Raw genomic sequence first — 21,614 nt, 5'->3', positions numbered from 1 at the left:
GTCCCGACATTGGTTATGCAGTGGAAGTTGTTAGTCGATACATGTCAAATCCTGGCAAAGCGAGTTGGGAAGCTGTCAAATGCATTCTGCGATATTTGCAAGGTACACAATCAAAGTGTATTTGTTATGGCAAAAGTGACTTAGAGTAAGATCAATACACAGGATAACCCTACAGATGTTCTGAATCTTTCTAAGGCTCAACATGAGCATTGCATACAGCTGGTGGGAGTTGGTTAACTTAAAGGCGTCATTTATGCCTTTAAGTGGGAGGTTGTTGGGTTAAAAGGCCTTAATAACCCCCTTTATGTACATTTTTATACTTTGTCCAGGTTCACATTGAACTTGGACACATTTTTTAAAGTCACTTATAATAAAAGTGGGAAAGCCACAAAACCTAATAAGTGGGTTTTCCCCAAATCGTACTAGCCCTCTCTCTCTCTCTCTTCTTTCGGTCTGCAGCGCCATCTCCTTCTTGCACTCACGCCTGGCTCTACCCGGCCCAAACTTGCACTCTTTCACCTCGCGCATCTCCGGGTAGCCTCTTCTTCGCGCTTTCTATGAGGGGAGACATTGAGAAAGAGATGTATGCAATCGTTGAGAATTATAGAAATGCTATGTATGCATATATGAGCAAAGAGCTGGACAAAGAGATGCTCCGTAAGTGTAATGAGATGTAAATGGCACTGACAAGGAAGATGCAAGCTATTGTGAGGGCAAAGGTGCAAGCAATGGAAGCTGTGATACAGAAAAGGTTAGATGATGCTATTGCTACTAAAGAGTCGTGGAAATCAGAGATGGAAAAATGCGTAAGTGAAAAAGATACATTGATTGAAGAACTTAAGGGAGAATTAACAGCTTGTAGGAGTAAAACTTTTCTTGGAAAGGAGGAAGAAATTCAGCCCTTAGTGATTAACGAGCTCGGAAGATCAAAGACCAGAACCAAACTCTCCCGGAAGAGGAAGAGCAAAATCGGAGAACAACTTCTTCATGGGCGGATGTCCTCATCAAAACGCAGAAGAAGGTTGCTAAAGCTGAAGAGTGGATTGAGGTTGCAAAGAAGAGAAAAACCAAGATGGCTCAAGCTACACTGGCAGCCACCATTATCAATCGGACCATGAGGAAGAGCAGAAGACGAAGACTGTTGACACATCCAATGAACCATGCAAAGATATTGGAGAAGTTAAAGATCAAGATGCCCTTAGTCTCTATGATTCAGGTTCATGTCTATGCCTGTCTCAGGAGCTCTTGCACGCAATGGGACACTTCCCCTTTGATTTGGACGAGTTTTCACACAAGCAAACTCTCTCTTTTCGCAATTTGTCGGATGGAACTATGCATACATGTGAAGGATTAGCAATAAGCTAATCCGGTTCCTATCGGTTCCTGTTCAGAAGGCCCTTGCCTTGGCAACGTACATAAAACCCACAAAACTGTACATGGTCATCTAAGTAGCCCAAATAATGGGGCATTACCATATATATAAGGAGGGAAGAGATGCACAAGAGCGAAATCATCATGCAATATGAGACAAGGGAAGAAGGCAAGATTTCCAATAAAGCTTCAAACCTGAAAATCCACTCATAGGGCTGAAAAATGCAGCCTCTACTCTCATATTGGGCGCCCCCAATTGGGAGAGGCTTCTTGGAGTGTGTGTTTGGCCTACACATAGCTCTCCTACTGACATGTCTCCAACTTGCCCCTCATGGTTCAATTTCCTAGCCCCTCCCAACTTATACACTTGTCAATGACTTGCTGAGTGGCCCAAATTTCATTTTGGAGCACACAAGCTTCCATACTCATCAGAATTAAGTGTTGACTCCCTACCAGTCCTCGACTCATTCCTAGATTCTCGATGTGAGAAACCTGTTTGGTTGCAATAGTTTCACACTAGCCATGCAATGTCCACCTGCACCTTTTCAAGGGTTCCGAGGAAAACAAGCAAAAATAAAATAAATGAAAATATGTAGTACATATTAAAAGAAGGCAACAAGAAAAATACACCTCCTAATGACACTGGAAGTATTGATGGATGGAGATGTATGGAGAGGCCTCTTGTCTCTATGATTTCCCACATAACTAGGTGTAATCACTTCCGACGACGATCCAGACCGAAACACAGAGATAGCTACAAACTTCACACTAAGCAATACTCTTAACACTACAAAACACTTGAATAACTGCAAGAGAGAGGACACGACTTCGCGGAGTTCCGAGCCAAGAAGTATTGGCCCCAAAAGACTAGCGCCCCTTTCGATATTTCTTTATTATTAATGTTCGCAAAGTACAACTCCGGAGAGTCCAACTGTCTCCGAGATTCTACGTCAAGATGCTTACAAGAAGTAGCCTTTGGGCACTTATAAAGAGTACAAGAGATGCCAAAAGTAGAGCCCCAAAAGCATCAAATACAAAAGCACTTGATCCTAAAAGCATCTGAACTAAAAGCTTGTGCTAGAATCTGCCCAAAACTGCCATCACGTTTTGCGGAAATACGTACAACTACTAAGTGGCATGTCAGCGTAAATCACAGAAAAGTCCACACTCTCTGCCACATCAACATGTCAGCATAATTTGCGGGTTGTCCGTACTGCAGCTACCACATCATCACTTTTTACGCAGTTGTTGGGGGAGGTGTGTGTGTGTGTGTGTGTGTGTGTGTGTGTGTGTGTGTGTGTGTGTGTGTCCCTAGTTTTGGGCCCCTCTGCGAAGCTTTCTAAGTTGGGAAGCTTCTGTTTCTTCTTCTTCTACATTTTAGGCCTCTTGATCGGTTCCTACAAAACTAAGTCTAGTTAGTCCAAGACTCGAAGGCCTTTGAGGTATCCTAACATCACGTCGATGGCGTTCAAATACAACTACTTCCTAGAGAAAACTGATCACAGCTCAAAGGATTTCGGCTTTGACCAAGAGGTTGGCATGGAACATCTTTCTAGGGGGAGTGAGTTTGGGGTGGGCGAAATGAACACATTGATCCGATGTGTCTATGACCTCGACGCAATACCCTAACCCTACAACCCATCACATACCGCCTTCTAAAATCAAAGCAATCGTCCTCGATTACAGGTGACCATAAGAATGCTCATACTTCTAATGTTCATGCAACTTAAAATCTCACAATCAGTCATGCATTCTTGTGTCATGATGGCCGTAAAAAGCTAGCTACAGACACCTCGATTGCATCTAGCATTCAATCTTATGGCCAGTTTCTTAGCCAATGCCTATAAAAGGTTATTGGATCTTGCTTGGATGTCGATCACACACCCACGGTCTTAGCCAATGCCTATAAAAGGTCATTGGATCCTCCTTGTGGTGCATGCACACACACAAGATTATAATCTTTATTAATCATAAATTCGTACAAAAGAATTCTCAATACATCATCAATCTTTATTCATGGTTTATTTCCTTCACTTCTTGCTTCTTAGTCGCTCCTTGAGTAGCTTGCTTACCAAAGTTCAACACCAACTCTTTGTTCTTGTTCTTCAATTGGATGGTTCATTCTCTTGCGTCAAAACGGATATGATACTTGTAGAGCCCAGGCATGCCTAGTAGAACATCACATCCTGCCAAATCCATAATAAAGAAGTCAATTGATCTATAAATATTTACACTTGTAGTCGACGTGATCCGATCAATGGTGTCGATGACGTGTAGGTTTCATTAGCCATTTGTGCTTCAACCTTGGGATATTCCTTAATACCTAATCTTGCGGCTAGTTGTACGGAGGTAAAATTTTGCACGGATCCTAAATCGAAGAGCATAAGAGCATCTTGGTCTTTAACTAGCTTTACATGGTTCCTTGGATAAGTCGACATTAGGAACACCTATCAAATAAGAAATCAATCCAACTGACGGTCGGGATTTCTTGTTTTCTATGCTTTCATATGTGGACGATCTTTTGTTATTGGGGTTTTCCGGGCAGTCCTAGGCACTATGGCTATGTAGGCAACATTTGTAACAACTTCCTTCTCATTGGTATTGTGTCATCTCTTCAGGAGTCAGCCGTCAATCAGATGTCTTGGCAACTGTACTAGTTCACGGTTGTTGGGTATCTTGGGCGAGGGATCGAAGATTTGGGTTGATTTTCTGGGAGAGGGCGGTAATGTCAATGAATACTACTACTTTCTTCATAATGTAATAGTCCACTCTTGCATGTAACATAAGTAGTGGTATATTTGATACCACTTTTCCTATGCAATAATCTCGTAGTGGAAAAGGTAGGCACTGCAGTACTGCAACCGCGTGCCAATGTTCTCCCAAATTGCCCTCCAAAACAAACTAGTGAATCGGGGATCTCTGTCCAAAACATTAGACTGATACATACCATCAAATCGGAAAATCTGCGAGAGATGCATTCTCGCCAAATGATCGGGCTTCACTATCTTCTTTACCGGAATGAAATGAACCTGCTTACTGAATCTATCAATGACTGTCCAAATGTCATCATGCCCACTTTGAGTCTTGGATAGATCAAAAATAAAGTCCATAACTATGCTTTCCCATGGTCGAGAAGGTATGGGTAAAGAATGTAGAAGACCTGGTGCCTTATGCTTGTCACACTTGACCTTTTCGCATACTAAACAATTGCGAACAAACTCGTCCACATCCTTTTTGAGCCTCGGCCAATAGAAGTGACGTGCCGCGGTGGCCCGAAAAAGGAGGACAATGGACAGTGGCACTCTGTCATAACCTTTTCCCTCAATGGCTATGTAACACAACATCGTTTTCCGCACCAGATAACCTTCCCGTATAAAATAGCTTACAATTGACTACCCGATTAAAGATGTCTGTAAAATCAGGATCAAGGCGTATTGATCTACCATATCCTCGAAGCTTTTATGATGAATCACCGAAATAGCGAGAACCAATGGCTTGCGAGACAACACGTCTGCCACTAAATTCTTTTGTCCCTGCACATGGACGATCTCGAAGTGAAACTGTGACAAGATATTAGCCCACCACACCTACTTTTCCAAACGCTACACAAGAGATAGAAAGTAGCGTAACCTCTGATGGTCAGTGAACTAGTAAAAGCGGCTCCAAGTAGAAAATGTCGCCACTGTGTAAGAGCATGAATAACTGCCAAAGGATCCTTCTTATAAATCTGTGCAACCCGTTTAGGACATGAGAACATCCCACTCTCGCAAGCTATAACACGGCCCTCTTGCATCAAGACTGCTCCCAAACTGCCACCACAAGCATCACAGAAAAACTTCAAAGGGCTTTTGCAAGTCTGGCAAAGCCAACACTCGACCCATTGTCAACTTTTCCTTAAGAGTCTGAAAGGTTGCAGTTTCCGACGGTCCCCAAGTAAAAGGAACCCTTTCTGAGTCAACACATGCAATGGAGAAGCTATCTCTGCAAACTTTTGAATGAACCGCCGATAGAAAGAGCACAAACCCAAAGGCTTCCAACTTCATGAACACTCAAATCTGGCCAATCATGAATGGTCTCAACTTTGGCTGGGTCCATCTTTACAACTTCCCCTTAATCAATGTGTCCCAAGAAATGGATCTCTGGCAAGAAAAAATCGCTCATTTTTCCATTTATTACCAATCGATGTTGCCGCAGTGCTTGGAACACCTATAACAGATAGTGTCTGTGCTTTGCCTCACTCTTGGAGAAGACGACGTATATCATTGAAAAAGGTGCCTACAAATGATCTATACTCTTTAAAAATCCTGTCCACATGCGATTGAATGTGGCGGGAGCATTCGTGAGACTAAAAGGCATCACCAAAAACTCGTACAAACCAAAAGACATCCTCAAAGCTCTCTTGTAGACAACCTCGGGAGCAACTCGCATCCGATGATAACCACTCTTCATATTAATTTTGCTAAAGCAAGTAGACCCTAGAGTCTATCTAGTATATCCTCGATTCTCGGAATAGGGAATCTCTTTCCTTGATGGTGATTTTGTTGAGAGCTCTATAGTCAATGCACATTCTCCAAGATCCATCTTTATTTAGAACCAGTAACACAAGCGAATAGAATGGTGAAGTATTGGGCTCAATGAGACCCTCCTCAAGAAGCTCTTTCACCTGGTTCATTATTTCTTCATTTTGGGCTCGGCTAACTCGGTAAGGTGGCCGGTTCGGTGGTGTACTACCTGGAATCAGGTCAGTCGTGTGATCTTTCAGACGTGAAGGAGGTAACTCTCTTGGTAAGCCTTCAAAGAAGCAATCAACCTGAGCTTGCAGAAAATCTTGTCCTTTTTCTAGGACGGACATATTTGACCTTTGAGTGTCATTCAATTCTTTCAAGAAGATCGAGTAAACAAAAAGATTGGATTTCATTAATTTAGAAACGGCCGAAGCCGATGCAAGTGGGAGAGACTCGCCCTTCAATTTTACATCAAGTACAATCTCTTTACCCTTCTCATTCTTCAAGATGGCTTTTCTTGCCCTATAATCAACCACTGCGTTGTTCTTGTGGAGCCAAGGGATTCCTAAGAGAACATCACACCCTACCAAAGGCATAATGTACAAGTCCTCGTGACCTAAATACCCCTGATAGTGCAACCATAGTTTGCCAATGACACGTGTAATGGCAACATCCCATCCGGGTGCCACTAGAACTGCCTTTGCCCGCGGTCCCATTTCCTCTGGCATAATGCCAAGTCGAGCCGCCAATTCGGTTAAGATGAAGTTGGCCTTGGCTCCTCCATCGAAAAAAATAAGGGCTTCTTGGTCTCACACTTTGCCCCACGCTCTGCAAAGTTCAATACTTACGTCCATCTGATCAGGGTCGATCCCCACAAAATCAGGCTTTTGTCTTCCCTTTCCGTGCACACTCTTCTGATGCTATAAAACTCTTTGGCTTTCCTTTGGCCGCCCTCTGGGTGCCTTGTGTAGACACTGGGCCAACACATGCCTGAGTTCTCCACAACCGAAACACTTCCCCTCCTTAAAATACTTAGCTCACTGTTTTGCTCACATCTGAGGGCCTGAAGTTTTCTCTTTTTGATTCTTCGGTTACCATTGTTCGAATTTGTCCAGCCCTTGCTGTCAAGAGCTGATTAGTGGGATACATAAGAGTACCCGTGTGCATTGCAAATCCTTGTTTGACATGCCCCTTTAGTTGTTGTATGGCCTCGGAGTTCTGCAGGAAACTGTAGTCCCGTATCTCTTTAGGTAGACCACAGCAAAATCGCTCAATCTGTTGCTTAAAGGTGATCCTTTTGAAAGAAGAGACCAAAAAGTATCCCAAAATCTCTGGCTGTAAATGTCCAATGTATCTTCTTTGGTCACCGCAAATGATTCCAAGCGGTGATCACGTCACATTCATACTCACGAGTTAGCCAAGAAGAGGTAAAAATCCACTTGAATTGTAGCCACTTCGTCGATGCTCTCCTTCGTGACAGTAGGGTAGACCACCATGTTCGCGCGTATCCTTAAGATAAGATGTTGCCCTTCAGACCTTGTAGTGCTCTGAGTAGCGTCTTCCGGAGTAGGCTATGTCGAGCTGTTGGATGAAAGCGAGGGCCTTATGGGTATCTCGAAAACCCGAAAAAGTATCAAATTTTAGCGCTTGCCCACCCTCCTTGAAATCTTTAGACTTCTTGCCCGTATCCTTGAGAAAAACATATTGGTTGGCTCTATAAAAATGCTTCCTCTTGGTATTGAACGTCTGCTTATCGCAGTTCGAACTTTTAGAGGAAGATGAGTCCTCATCCGAACTGTCAGAACATTTCCAAGATCTCCGGTGGGATCTGCTCTTCTTTGCCTTCTTCTTGCTTTTGCCATGCCTCTGATTCTTTCTTTCCCGTTCTTTCTGTCCTCGTCGCTAAAGTCAAAGGAGGACGAACTGTCCAAACTGTCAAAGGGGATGAGGATGAGCTGGAAACACCCTCATCACACACACTTCTTTGTCTTTCGTGCATTCTCCAAGGGAGATTTCCGACCCAAGTAGCCAGGATAGTCCGCTGCTCGATTTTGTCTCCTTGGCTGCTTCTTGGCCTTCACGAGTCGACTAACTCGCCTTTCTACTACTTCCTCAAATTCATCCTTCGAGTACACCCTCTGAGTGGGTGTGACCAACGTAGGTGTTTTCTTCAGGGCTGACTTCAGAGGTAAATTGATGGCCGTACGCCATCATGAATGTACTTTGTCAATCGGGTGCGGCTGCTTGATCAACAATTTCGCATATTGACGATCTTTTGAGTATCGGAGCATCTGCTGGGCACAGGCATCAACCTGCTATTGAAGCTGCATCTCCATTCGTTCATACTCCGACCCGTACTCTCCTTGCGAGTCAACAAAAGGTGGTCGTCGTCCATTTGAATCTAATGTGTTTTCACCCGAACTTGAGTGGTCACGTGCAACACTTTCCTCTTGACGGGAATCGTCAATTGAATCTATGTGTGTTGTGATAAAAGGGGTCGGATCCTCCGTAGAAGAAAGAATCAATTGAGCTCTAATACCAAGGCGAGAATCTCATGCAACACACGTGAGAGAAACTGAAAACAACTTAACAGACTTGAACAAAACTAAGAGAGAGACGACACGCCATGGCGAAGTTCCCCGCCCAGAGAGATTGGCCCCAAAGTCTGGAGCCCTTTTGGTATTTCTTTTTATATTAATGCTCAGCAAAGTACAATGTCCGAGGGTCCTCAACTCTGTCAAGCTCTCAGCTTCACATGGCCAAAGTGAGGCCTTGGCAATTATTTATAGGCCCATGGCCTTCCAAAAGCAGTTACATGAAAAGCAATAAGTCCAAAAGTATTTGGGCTCAAAGCCTTGCGCCAAAAGCTAGCAGCGCAAATCGCGGAAATCCATACAGGTGCCACGTCAACAGTCAACGCAAATTGCAGAGCTTCGGTACAACGGTTCACGTCAACAATTGGACGCAATTTTTAATGTCTAAAGTCCCCTGGCCCCCATCGAACAAGACCATATAAGTTGAAACAAGTTATAATTTGAAATCTCTTATTTTCACTAGGGTTTGTCCAATCGGTCATGCCACGTCATCACTTTGTGACAATGTACTTCTCAATCTGCCCTGCAAAAGTAATATCTCAAGAGGTGGAAATTGGCATATAGGCATCCCAAAATCTTTGGTTTTAAGTTGGAAGAGTGTCCAAGGGGTACATTCTAAGGCCAGACCACGCTGTAATTAGAAGCGAGCTTGAAGTCATGCCAGGTCTTTGGACTGTCAGGTTTCTTGGTTAGGGCAATCCACCATGTCAAAGCACTATCTTTGAGAAAAGAGGTGATTTTCATAGCAACTTGGATTCTATTGTAAAATTTCCATTACTAAACAGGACGTCAAACTGTTGTAAGAACTTGAGGGCATTGTGGGACACTTGAGAAAGTGAAAAATTTAATCATAGCACCACCATCCTTGAAGGGTTTTGAACCTGAATCTACCACTTGAGGTTTGAGTAATAACGATAATGGTGATGGTGCCCATCCGTAGTAGGTGGGTTGCAATAGTTGGTGGAAGGACATAGGGCGGGGTGAAGATCTTTTGTGTTACTTCGAAAACCACACCCAGTAGTTCTCTTGAAGCCATGTCACGTGCGCACTTCACTTGCGCCACGTGGACACGCTTCTACCACAATCTAGCATCAACCATAGCCTAGCTTAGGCTTGAGCATGGCACTTTGTGAGCCTCTAGCAGCACGTGCATGCCCAGGCCGGTCATAGTTGCATACCCTCTCTTACACAATACAATCATCCCAACATGAGCATTTTCTAGAGCATAGAACCCTTTTTGTCAAAGTACACATTTTTCGCTTATTTATTAATAAGTGACTTTTATTGGAAAAGTAGGTAGGGCAAATTGATAAAGATCTATAAAAGAAATCAGCCAACAGCCACCAGCGTTTCAGTTTTCAGCCCTTAGCTTCGCCGAACCGCAACTCCCCATTGCAGTTCCTCGCCGCATTGAGCAGTAGATGAGTCTGGCGTTTTCAGTTTTTAGCCAAGACAGCCAGCGTTTTGCCATTGCAGCCCAGATCAGCCAGCGTTTTGCGTTTCAGCCCAAGTGCGACTCGGCGGTTGCAGATCCAAGCCGTAGTGCCGCAGCGTAGCAGAACCCCAGCAGGAAGCCTAGAGTTTTCAGTTTTCAGCCTTGATGCCGTCATCGACACCATCGTCGTCGACATCGTCATTGCAGTCCCTATCTTGCTTCATCGTCATCGTCATCGTCATCGTTATTGCAGATCCCTATCTTGACGATGACACCTTTCTCGCCATTGATGCACTCCCGGACTTGACGACGACACCATCGTCGTCATCGTCACAGTCACCGTCGTCGTCATCGTCGACCTAGACCGGCAATACCCGTCGTCGACTTCACCGTCTTCGACACAGACCGTCGTTGACTTCATCGTCACAGTCACCGTCGTCGTCATCGTCGACCTAGACCGGCAATACCCGTCGTCGACTTCACCGTCTTCGACACAGACCGTCGTTGACTTCATCGTCATCGACAAAGACCCTCAGTACCTCGTCGTCCACTTCATCGTCTTCAACATAGAACCCACAGTACCCGTCGTCGACATCATTGTCATCGACACAGACCCATCAATACCTCGTTGTCGACATCACCGTCGTCGGCAAAGACCCCTTCAGTACCTCAGTACCCAGCATTAGTAGTGTCAGTATCCATCGGCATCGGCATCAGCATCTCAGCATTTAGTCATTGTATCAGCATTGTGCAAGAATAAAGAAAGTACTTGCTCTGGCAAGAGAGGAATGGGGCCCTTGAGGGTTGGGACCCGACATCCCTACATCGTCTCTTTTCTCTCTTATCTCTCTCTTTCAGTTCAGTTCAATTTAGTTCATTCAAGTGAAGTAAAGTCTCCCTTGTGTTTGTGTGCGGAGTACTAGATCCGAGCAAATACAAGGGACACTTTACTTCACTTGAAAGAACTGCTACAAGATTGCCTGTGCTCTCTCTGATTCTCCTGCTTCTTCTGCTTGCACTGAGTGCCCAATGGTTTCTTTTATAGATCTTTAGCAATTTGCCCAACCTACTTTTCTAACAAAAGTCACTTATTAATAGATAAGTGAAAAATGTGTACTTTGGCAAAAAGGATTCTATGCTCTAGAAAACGCTCATGACGGGATGATTGTACTGTGCAAGAGAGGGTATGCAACTATGACCGGCTTGGGCATGCACGTCTTGCTAGAGGCTCACAAAGTGCCAGGCTCAATCCTAAGCTAGGCTATGACCGATGCTAGACTGTGGCAGAAGCGTGTCCACATGGCGTAAGTGAAGTGTGCACGTGACAAGCCATATTCTTGAAAAAGCCTCCTAGAAACTGAGAGACATCTCAAGAGTTCTGCCAAGAAGTAGTCGGGTGATTTTGAGAAGCGTCACGTGGAAGAGACGTGTAAAACTAGGAAGGTTGGGGTGCCATAACAGGGTTAGCAAGGGGGTTCAAGGTGCTCAAATAGCTATGCAAAGCTTCCAAGTCAATCCTATCATCCGTCCGCCTCTATCTCTGTTGTTCTACTAAATATACCAATTGTCGTACCATATACTTGGCATATGTCTCATCAAGAGAGCCTCTGGGTGGATGGGCTCGGTGGATTTCCTCCTCCCGCAGTGTGATCTCCCGATTCTCTATCCATGTCAATAGGATCGTGCTCCGGTTTGCAGAGGGCAAAGCAAGCTGAGTTCTAATCCCATTGTAATCACTTTCGGTGACGATCCAGACAGAAACACAGAGTTAACTGCAAACTTCAAACTAAGTAGTACTTGTAACACTTCAAAACACTTGAATAATTGAGAGAGAGACGACACAACTCGGCGGAGTTCAGAGCCAAGATGTATTGGCCCAAAAGACAAGCACATCTTTCCATGTTTGTTAAATATTATTGCTCGCAAAGTACAACTCTCAAGAGTCAGACTCTCTCTAAGACTCTGCGTCCCGAAGCTCGAGAGGAGTGGCCTTTGGGCACTTATAAAGAGTACAAGGGATGCCAAAAGCAAAGCCCCAAAAGCATTGGATACAAAAGCACTTAATCCTAAAAGCATCTCCACCAAAAGCTGGCGCTAGAATCTGCCCAAAACAGCCAGCACGATTTGCAGACATCCGTACAATTGCCACATGGCATGTCATCACAAATTATGAAAAAGTTCGTACAATCTTCCAGGTCAACATGTCAGCATGATTTGCAGGTTATCCGTATTGTAGATGCCACATCATCACTTTTTACACAGTTTTGGGGGGGGGGGGGGGGGGGGGGGGGGGGGGGGGGGGGGGGGGTTTAGGCCCTTCGACAAAGCTTTATAGGTTGGGAAACTTCTGTTTCTTCTTCTACGTTTTAGGCCTCTCGACAGGTTCCTGCAAAGCTTAGTCCAAGTTCCGAAGCCCTCAGACTGTCCTAACATCATGTAGATGGCGTTCACATGCAACTACTTCCTAAAGCATACTTATCACAGCTCAAAGGATTCCAGCTTTCACCAAGAGATTGGCATGGACCACCTTTCTAGGGGTAGTGAGTCTGGGGCTGCCCAAACAAACGCATTGATCCGATGTGTCTATGACCTCGACGCAAAAAACCTAACCCTAAAACCCATCACATTAGGGCCAAGGCCTTTGTACCACATGAGATTATTCGTGTAGAGCTTGCTGCTTCCCCCTAGTCATAGAGGCACTTACCAAATCCGCGTCCCTTTTATACACAATATCTAGGATCTTTCCAAAGATGGATATGCTCGCCTACCTTTGGAGTCTTCTCAACAGCTTGTCTCACGGGGAGACACGTCTTGTTGGTAGGCACAGATGACATCCTGGTTTCAACCACATGGTTTTAGTATGAACAGACTACCTATAACCGGCCTGTACACCGTAAAGGGCGGTACTAATTCAATTACCTGTTAACTTTACACAGAGCATTGGGAAGAAAAGAGAACGTCGATGTGCCCAACGACTAGAATGTCACTGCGCACATGAGACCGACACCCTCTGTAACAAACTGCTGACGTGTCAAAGCCTAAAGAATGGCGCCAACTTACAAATGCGGCCGAGGGGCCTAAACCCTAAGAAGAACAAGTAACAGAATAAGTCCTACCAACTTATGGAAACCCCGTTCGATGGGGTCCCAAGTGACATAAAGGAAGAAAATAAAGCAGGATCCGAACACATGCCAAAAACTGATGACGTGGTAGATTTCCGAAAATTGCGTTGGCATGATGACGTGGCAAGCTGTACGAATTTTCGCGTTTTGCGTTGGCTGATGATGTGGCAGTCTGTACGGATTTCCGTAAATTGCGCTAGCAGCTTTTGGCATTGCTTTTTGGACCAGAAGCTTTTGAGTTAAGCTTTTTACTGTAATTGCTTTTCAGGACAAGGGCCTTCAAATATGAGGCTAGGGCTCATACTCTGGCATGCTTCCTGGAGAAGGTGCAGAGTCTAGAGTACTGGCTTGTACAGTGTTGATGCAATATAAAGAAATACCGAAAGGGGCGCCAAGGTTTGGGGCCAATACTCTCTGTGGTGGAATTATGTCACTTCGTGTCGCGTGTCGTCTCTCTCTCTCAAGTCAGTTGTTATTTAGAGTGCTAAAAGTCTGTTCAGTCTGTTCTTTTCTATTGGCATGTGGTGCCCGTCTTCTGACACCCTGTAGGCCCCAAAGACTGGCGTCCCTTTCGGTATTCTTTAATCAATTGAAAGTAGACAATCCAAACACTTAAATCAAACTCTCACAAAGCTGTCCAAACCTAGTGAGGGCTGAAAATGCACGTTCCCGACCTGATTTCGGTAGCATAACGACGCCAAAACCTCTGTAGGTGAAAAGTACCTGTCTAGGACGGATTCCTTCGCAATTTGGAAGGTTTCTAGTGAGCTGTAACAGAATTTCAGCATGCTGCAATTCCCTGTTTTGCCACTATCAGGTGCCCAAAACCCTGTACACGCATCCCAAGGCTTTCCACGGGCTCCCCTGGCGTTCTCTTGCAGTTTAGGTGTGAAAGCCTAAACCTGCAGAAAAACACAGCAGGCTGTAATTCTCTGTTTTGGATCCTTTTTAGCGGAGCGAACATGTCTACGCGTGTCCCAAGGGCTCCCGCACACAATGGGACAGTTCCCCTGTAAATTGAACGAGTTGTCACGCAAGAAAACTCTCCAAATTCGCAATCTTTTGCGATGCAACTGTGCGTACATGTGGGGGATTAGCAATTAGCTAATCTGGTTCCTGTGCAGAAGGCTATTGCATTGGCAAACGCGCATAAAACCCCCACAACTGTACATAGTCAACTGAGTAACCCAACAAGTGGGGCGTTACCATATGTGCAAAGGGGAGAGAGAGATGCACGAGAGAAAATCATCGCGCTACATGAGACAAAGGAAAAGCCAAGCTTTCCATTAAAGTTGACTACTCACACACACTGTAAGTCACAATGAACCCAAATCAGTCTCCTTTGGGCGCCCCTAGCTGGGATTGACTCAGCGTTGACCTGCAAGTTGCTCTCCTACCCTTTGGTTAAATTCCCTAGTTCCCACCAACTTATAAAGTTGTAAGTGACTTGCTACGTGGCCCAAATTTCCTTTTGGCACACACACGCTTCCATACTCATCAGAATTCAGTGCTAACTTTCCCGACCAATCCCACACCAACCGGCCTAGACTCCCGATGTGAGAAACTTGTTCGGCTGTAGCCGTGTCACACTAGCCATGCAATGTCCACTTGCACCTTTTCAAGGGTTCCGGGGAAAACAAGTAAAGATAAAATAAATAAAAATATGTTACATATTTAGAGAAGGCAACAGAAGAAATACACCCCCTGGTGACACTACCCCCCTTCTACTACTCACTGGATAATTTCTACAGAGAGCATCTTCTCCAGCTCACAGAGGATGAATTTATGATCAAACCTGTCTATATGGACACTCATTTATACCATGGGATACGATGTGCTATTGGTCAAATGCGCACATCATTGCACCAGCTAAAGTTCGACAATGGTAGATTGAGAAGAGTACTGGAAGAGGCCAGGATTTGCATGTAGTGTCATACAGAGCCAGAGACAGACTTACATCACATATGTCATTGTCCAGTGTACTATGAGATGCGAGGCCGCTTTCACTGTCTATTCAAAGAGGGCTTCGGACCACTCGCTAGCGTTATAAGATATCAGGTCAAAGATGTCTCGGGTGTTTTTGCTAGAGTTGAGCAGATACAGGGAGAGTCTCCTCATGAGATTAAATAGTGGGAGACATTCACAGAGGGAAATCACTGATTTCTTTGAAGCAGAGACTCAGCACTCAAGTGAGCCACAGACTTCAAAGTCCACCTATACCAAAGGTATATTGACTAAGAGCCATTGAGCTTGGGAGGGCTAGACGCCCACCTGTACGAGGGCCACCACGACATTGACGGAGGCTTCATCAGAGGATCAGGACTATTCTAGCACAGCATGGGAGACATCCCTTACGACTATTTACTAGCGCAGACATTGACAATACTCTTCAGCGACCGATGCATTACATCCTGAGACAGCGCCTGATGCTGAGCCTCCTCAAACACTGATGTTCATTTTAGTTCTGAGCTTTTATTTAACTTCAGTTTATTTTGTACCCAGACATTGTATTAGATCCACCAGGATTGTATCAGTTTGGTCTCATACGTCATTTTGGCCTTCTGAAGACATTTTATTTCATTTCATCTCTCTCAAAGGGGGCTTGGCACGCTTTCGTATTACATAATCAAATCATAAGCCTGAAGCCATTACATCTGCCCGGAGGCACACAAAATATAACTAATCTGATAGTGAAAAAACCCCTGAAATATTCAACAACCACAAACCTAAGGGGAAAAACTACCTATGATACAAACTTACATAAGATGCAAAAGCTAAGAGCAAGGGACTAGGGGAAGAAGGCAGCATAAGCTAAAGCACAAACAGGCCACCGAAAGCTCGTCGAGAAGTTTGAATACAACAGTGCATCCTTGCAGAATAATCCACCACTGCAGAAAAACCCTGTACCAAAAATCTGGAACAGACAAGGTCTCCAAGCAATCGCTCGTGGTCTTCAGCCCTCTTCCACCTGCAAAAATAAGCCTATACGGATAGCAAGTCGAAGAAAAGGCACAAACTCCAAACCCGAACCACCTCCTCCATCCTCCACATCCCAGTGATCTTACCTAGCTATTCAAAACTGAGAAGAAAGAAACATGCAGCACCCAACCATACACGCGCACACACCGGCACAAGTAGACATGCAAACACAAGCAGAGAACGTACAAACAAACCATGCATCACATACAAAAGAAAGAAGCCACAGGCAGCCAAACAAGCAAAGAATGCAGACAAACAATCAAAGCGAAGGAAGAAACTTGCATGAGAAAGAAAGCAGCAAACAAGGAAACTTCGCAGGCCAAATAATGGCAAGGCAGACCAAAGGAGGGAGGAAAAGGGGCGGATGTTAGAATTGGCCATGGAAGCATAGGGCTGTTGGTCCAGTTCTTCTTCGCGCGGGCAGACAGCAGGCAAGGGCGTAGAGACCATGACTCATGATCAGAGCGAAGCTTGCGCGGCGCGACAACAGATGGACAATCGGAGGTGCCTTGGCTCTCTCTCTCTCTCTCTCTCTCTCTCTCTCTCTCTCTCTCTCTCTCTCTCTCTCTCTCTCTCTCTCTCTCTCTCTTTCTCTCTCTCTCTCTCTACACACACACACACACACACACACACACACATGCGGGCGCACACATACACATGATATATCCAGTCGATCACCTAAAAAAGAGGCTCAAGGCGCCTTAAAATACTTAATAAATTAATTTCAATAGCAACTAACAATAAATCACATAGAAACAAGCCATAGAAATAAATACCTTGAGTATTAGACACTTTTTCAACAAGATCCACATAATCCTCAATATTTAATTTTGGACGCCTTCGTTTCTTTTTAGGTCCAAATGTATCTGCAAACTTTTCCGTGTCTAAAAGGTGCACCCTTGCTTGCTGTAATCAAAACATGCAAAATCCAAAGAATGAGGCACACATTTGAACACTACCTTACAAACAAATTAGCAATATAGCATTCAATAATAAAAGGCAACACAACAAAAACATACCTTTTGATGATCATTCAAAAGAGAAAGGGGTAGCTTCTTTTCTTTCAAAATTACAGTGTAGGAGTCGGACATGCGTGTCCTCATGTCCTCTCGAAAGCGTTCAAGCTCTTTTTGATTAACCACTCGTGTATTGCCTGGTCGTAACAAACAAGATACAAGCTTTAGCATAAAAAAACAAACACGTGAACAAATACCTCATTATTGATTTTTACAAAAGTCTCAACCTCGTCCTCATACCACATGTGGATTCAGATGCAAGTTTTCTACTCACAAAGGACTGTTAATTCTTCTGTACGGTCCACCCTTCTACTGAACAAGGAAGCTCCGATTAAATGGTTGAAATTCAAAAAGCTTTTTAGTTCTTCTTGGCTCACTCGGGAGTACGAACGAGATATACGAACTGCTTGGAATCATTTCGGATGACCAAGGGAGATTCTTTGGACGCGTATTGCGACAGATTTTGGAGCTCTTTTCTACCAGCTTCTTCATTTAAGAAGATCTCGTTTAAAGAACAGATTGAGCGGTTTTGCTGCGGACTTCCTACAGAGATCCGAGATCACGCTTAGAACAAAAGTCAGATTCTATTCAACAATTGATGGGTCATACGAAACGAGGTTTTGCCATACATTCAAGCAATCTGACTTACCTCACAGATGAGATCATGACTCAGAGAACCGAACAGACTTCTAATAATAAAAGTAGAAAGAAGAAGAGCCCCCAAGAAAAGAAAGATAAGGATTCACGACCCCGACTCACTCTTCGGGAGAGAGCCAACTACATCAAAGAGGGGAAGTGTTTTGGATGCGGGGAACATGGGCACCTCTCCGCGAAGTGCCCTAAAAAGGCACAGAAAGAACAAGATGAAGAAAGGCCACAGAGTTCGAGAGCAGCTGAGGAACGTGGACGAAAAGGCAAGATGAAAGCAAGACTGGTTCCAGATTGCATGGCTACTAACCCAAGCACAATTGATGAAAGTACAGAACTTTGCCAAGCTTGGGGCAAACTGAAAGATCAAGAAGCCCTGATTTTCTTTGATGCAGGAGCCAAGATCAATTTCATTCAACTTGAATTGGCGGCGCGGCTCGAGATTACACCCGACCGGATGGGACCACAAGCAGAAAGAGGCAATTCTAGCGGCACCTGGCAGGGACGTGGCCATTACACCTGTCATTGGCAAACTTCGGTTGCATTGTGAGGGGTATTTTGGGGCACGAGGAATTCTACATAATGACCTTGGAAGGTTGTGATGTCCTCTGGGAGTCCCTTGGTACCATAAGAACGACGCCGTGGTCGATTATCGGGCGCCGAAACATTGTACTTGATGTGAAATTGAAGGGCGAGTCTGTCCCTATTGTATCGCCTCCTCTTGCTATGGTGTCCTGCAGGCTGCTCTCCTCCTGCCAAGTGTCCAGTTTGCCCCTTTGAGTTAATTCCCTAGTTCCCACTGACTTATAAAGTTGTAAGTGACTTTCCGAGTGGCCCAGACTTCATTTGGCGCACACAGGCTTCCATACCCATCAGAATTCAGTGCTAATTGGCCCGACCAATCCCAGACTGAACGACTCAAACTCCCGATGTGAGAAACCTATTCAGCCACAGCCGTTTCACACTGGCCATGCAATGTCTACTTGCACCTTTTCAAGGGTTCCGGGGAAAGCAAGTAGAAATAAAAATAAATTAAAATATCTAGTACTTATTTACGAAAGGCAACAGGAAAAATACACCTCCTGGTGACACACCCCACCCTTGAAATACTACAAGCGACCTCACTTGCATGGCAATAATACATGTGGATATCTCCTGATATCACATATATTCTATGATGGGAATCCAAGATATACATGCTTCCAAAAATGTAGCGTTGGACCATCAAACAATCCCACCAACCTGGCTACAACACATATATCAAGCATAGAAGTCTTCTAATGTACGCTCGAGCACAAACTTCTCTAGCTAAATTCCGTATGGAAAGAGTAGATACAATTGCTTAACTACTCTCTTGAGCATCACGAACCATGCTCTTGCCTTGCTCCAAAAAGGGTACATCAAGTCATTGTGGGTTCCATCTGAAAGGCTTCAAGATACAATTGCAATAGCTGAGGTGAATCAACCAATTCAGACTCTTCCATGCATTTGGCATCTAACGATGCATAGTTCTTGAATTGCGTCTTGCAACCTTTCCTCTAACCTTTCTTTCTTTATGTGCCAATATTTGTTCAGGAACAAGGATTTCATCCAATTCTTCCACTTCAGGTTGTTCCTCATCAAGCATATTCTCTGGCACATCACCAACAAAGGGTCTTAGAAGGCTGATATGAAAAGCATTATGTATTTTCCAGCCTTCTGGTAGCTTCAACCTGTAAGCCACATCGCTAATCTTTTCTGAAATCTGAAAAGGACCATAATATCGCATAATGAGCTTAGGAAACAAACGTTCCTTGCCTTTCCTTTTCCTTAACCTGGCTTTTTCAAAGCGCAAAAGCACCCAATCACCAAGTGAAAATACAAGTTCACGACGGTGACGATCAGCAGCTTTCTTTTGCTTAGCCTGAGTCTTCTCAAGAGCAATATTTATCTTCCTATATGTTTCATCCATATCTTGCACATACTTGTCTGCCTCAAAAATCTTGTCCTTAGTCTGCGAAAAATGGGCGGGACTTTCTTCCCTCCTTCCACTATCTCAAATGGTGCCTTACTTGTTGACGTATGTACAGTGTTATTGTAAGCATATTCCACCAATGGAAGATGGTGTTTCCAAGTTGCCTTGTGCTCTGACACATAACATTTGAGCAGGTCCAAGATAGTAGAATTTGCCTCTTCTGACTGTCCATCAGTTTGCAGATGAAACGAAGAAGAGAACTTCAGCGTAGTGCCCATGTTCTCAAACAATGCCTTCCAAAAAAGACTCGTCATACGTGGATCCCTGTCACTGACAATTGATTGAGGCATCCCGTGATATTTAAAGATATTGCTCGTGAATATCTTGACCATGTGTTCTGGCTTTATCTTCTTCCTCACAGGAATGAAATGGGCTTGCTTACTGAACCTACAAATGATAGTCCAAATCCCATCATTGCCTGTTTGCGTTCTTGGAAGATCAAAGATAAAGTCCATTGCTATGCTTTCCCATGGCCTATCTGGGATCGGCAATGGCTGCAACAATCTCGATTGCTTTTGCCTGTCAAATTTGACTTTTTGGCAAACTAAGCATGATCTTACAAACGTATCAACATCTTGACGCAAAGTTGGCCAATAGAAGAATGCCTCAACCCCTTTCACTGTCGCATCAATTCCACGATATCCAGCATAAGGTGGAGCGTGACTTTCCATCAAAATCTTTGGCCGTAACTGTTTAGTAACCCATAACTTTCCATGCATCATGAGAAAGTCATTCTTAAGCATATAGTGCTCATGATGTTGCCCATCAACAAGCTGGTCATAAATCCTTGCAAAAGAATCTTCAGCATATCACTGCTGAAATTTGGGGCTTTCGTGACAACGCATCAGCCACCAAGTTCTTTTTGCCTTGCACATGCACAATCTGAAAATGGAACATTGACAAGATGTTTGCCCATCGCATGTGCTTCTCAGACAACTTCGTCTGTGTGAGAAAATATCGCAAGGTTTGATGATCCGTTTGGACAACAAAATCAGCCCCTAGCAGATAGTGTTTCCAACTAGTGAGAGCATGAATTACTGCCAGCAATTCTTTCTCATAGACTTGCAAGTTCCTTTCAGTCTTCAAAAGAATTCTGCTCTCATATGCGACTACTCGGCCATTCTGCATTAAAACTGCACCAAGACTATGGCCACACGCATCACAGTGAACCACAAAAGGTTTCGAAAGATCTGGCAAAATGATTACCGGATCTGAACTCAGCTTCTCTTTCAAGTGTTTGAACGCTAAAATTTCTTTGGCTGTACACTTGAAAGTAACTCCTTTTCCTTGCAGTGCATGGAGTGGAGAAGCAATCTCAATAAAATTTTGGATGAACCTCCTGTAGTAGGAACATAAGCCTAGAAAGCTTCGAATGTCATGTACGGACTTCAAGTCTGGCCATGACCTAATTGCTTCCACTTTGGCGGGATCCATGTGTACCCCATCCTTTGAAACAATGTGCCCAAGGAAGTGAATTGTCTTGCAAAAAGAATTCACTTTTCTTCACATTAACGAGTAGCCTGTTCTTACGTAACTCATTGAAAACTGAAATCAAGTGATCCCTATGCTCCTCTTCAGACTTCGAGTAAACAATCATGTCATCAAAGAAGGTACCCATGAAGTTTCTATGTGGTCTAAAAATTATGTCATCATTCTATTAAACGTGGCAGGAGCATTTGTGAGACCAAATGGCATGACAAGAAACTCATAGAGACCAAATGTTGTCCTAAACGCAGTCTTATGGACATCTTCTGGCCTAATGCGTATCTGCTGGTAACCACTCTTTAGGTCTATCCTTGTAAACATTGACGCTCCCTCAAGCCGATCAAGAATGTCATATATCCTCGGTATGGGGAACCTGTTCTTGATGGTATTCTTATTCAAGGCACGATAGTCAATGCACATGCGCCATGAACCATCCTTCTTCTGC

General features: G+C 44.2%; 1 protein-coding gene across 1 annotated transcript in view; it reads right to left on the bottom strand.

Moving 5' to 3' along the window:
• The window catches only part of ATNUG2 (GTP-binding family protein), a 79,829-nt gene that overhangs the window by 49,064 nt on the left and 9,151 nt on the right, over positions 1-21,614 (bottom strand). Inside the window, exons 2-3 of the mRNA XM_086496451.1 lie at positions 17,026-17,159; positions 16,783-16,912 (exon numbers count right to left, since the gene is read on the bottom strand). Coding sequence (XP_086352577.1) covers positions 16,783-16,912; positions 17,026-17,159 — 264 coding nt within the window. The remainder of the gene's footprint in view (positions 1-16,782; positions 16,913-17,025; positions 17,160-21,614) is intronic.

This window comes from Adiantum capillus-veneris, chromosome 23, assembly GCF_014529385.1.
Source record: "Adiantum capillus-veneris isolate H3 chromosome 23, ASM1452938v2, whole genome shotgun sequence".
Classification (NCBI taxonomy): domain Eukaryota; kingdom Viridiplantae; phylum Streptophyta; class Polypodiopsida; order Polypodiales; family Pteridaceae; genus Adiantum; species Adiantum capillus-veneris.
The sequence above is the reverse complement of the archived record's forward strand: the minus strand, read 5'-3'. Positions and strand labels throughout refer to the sequence as shown.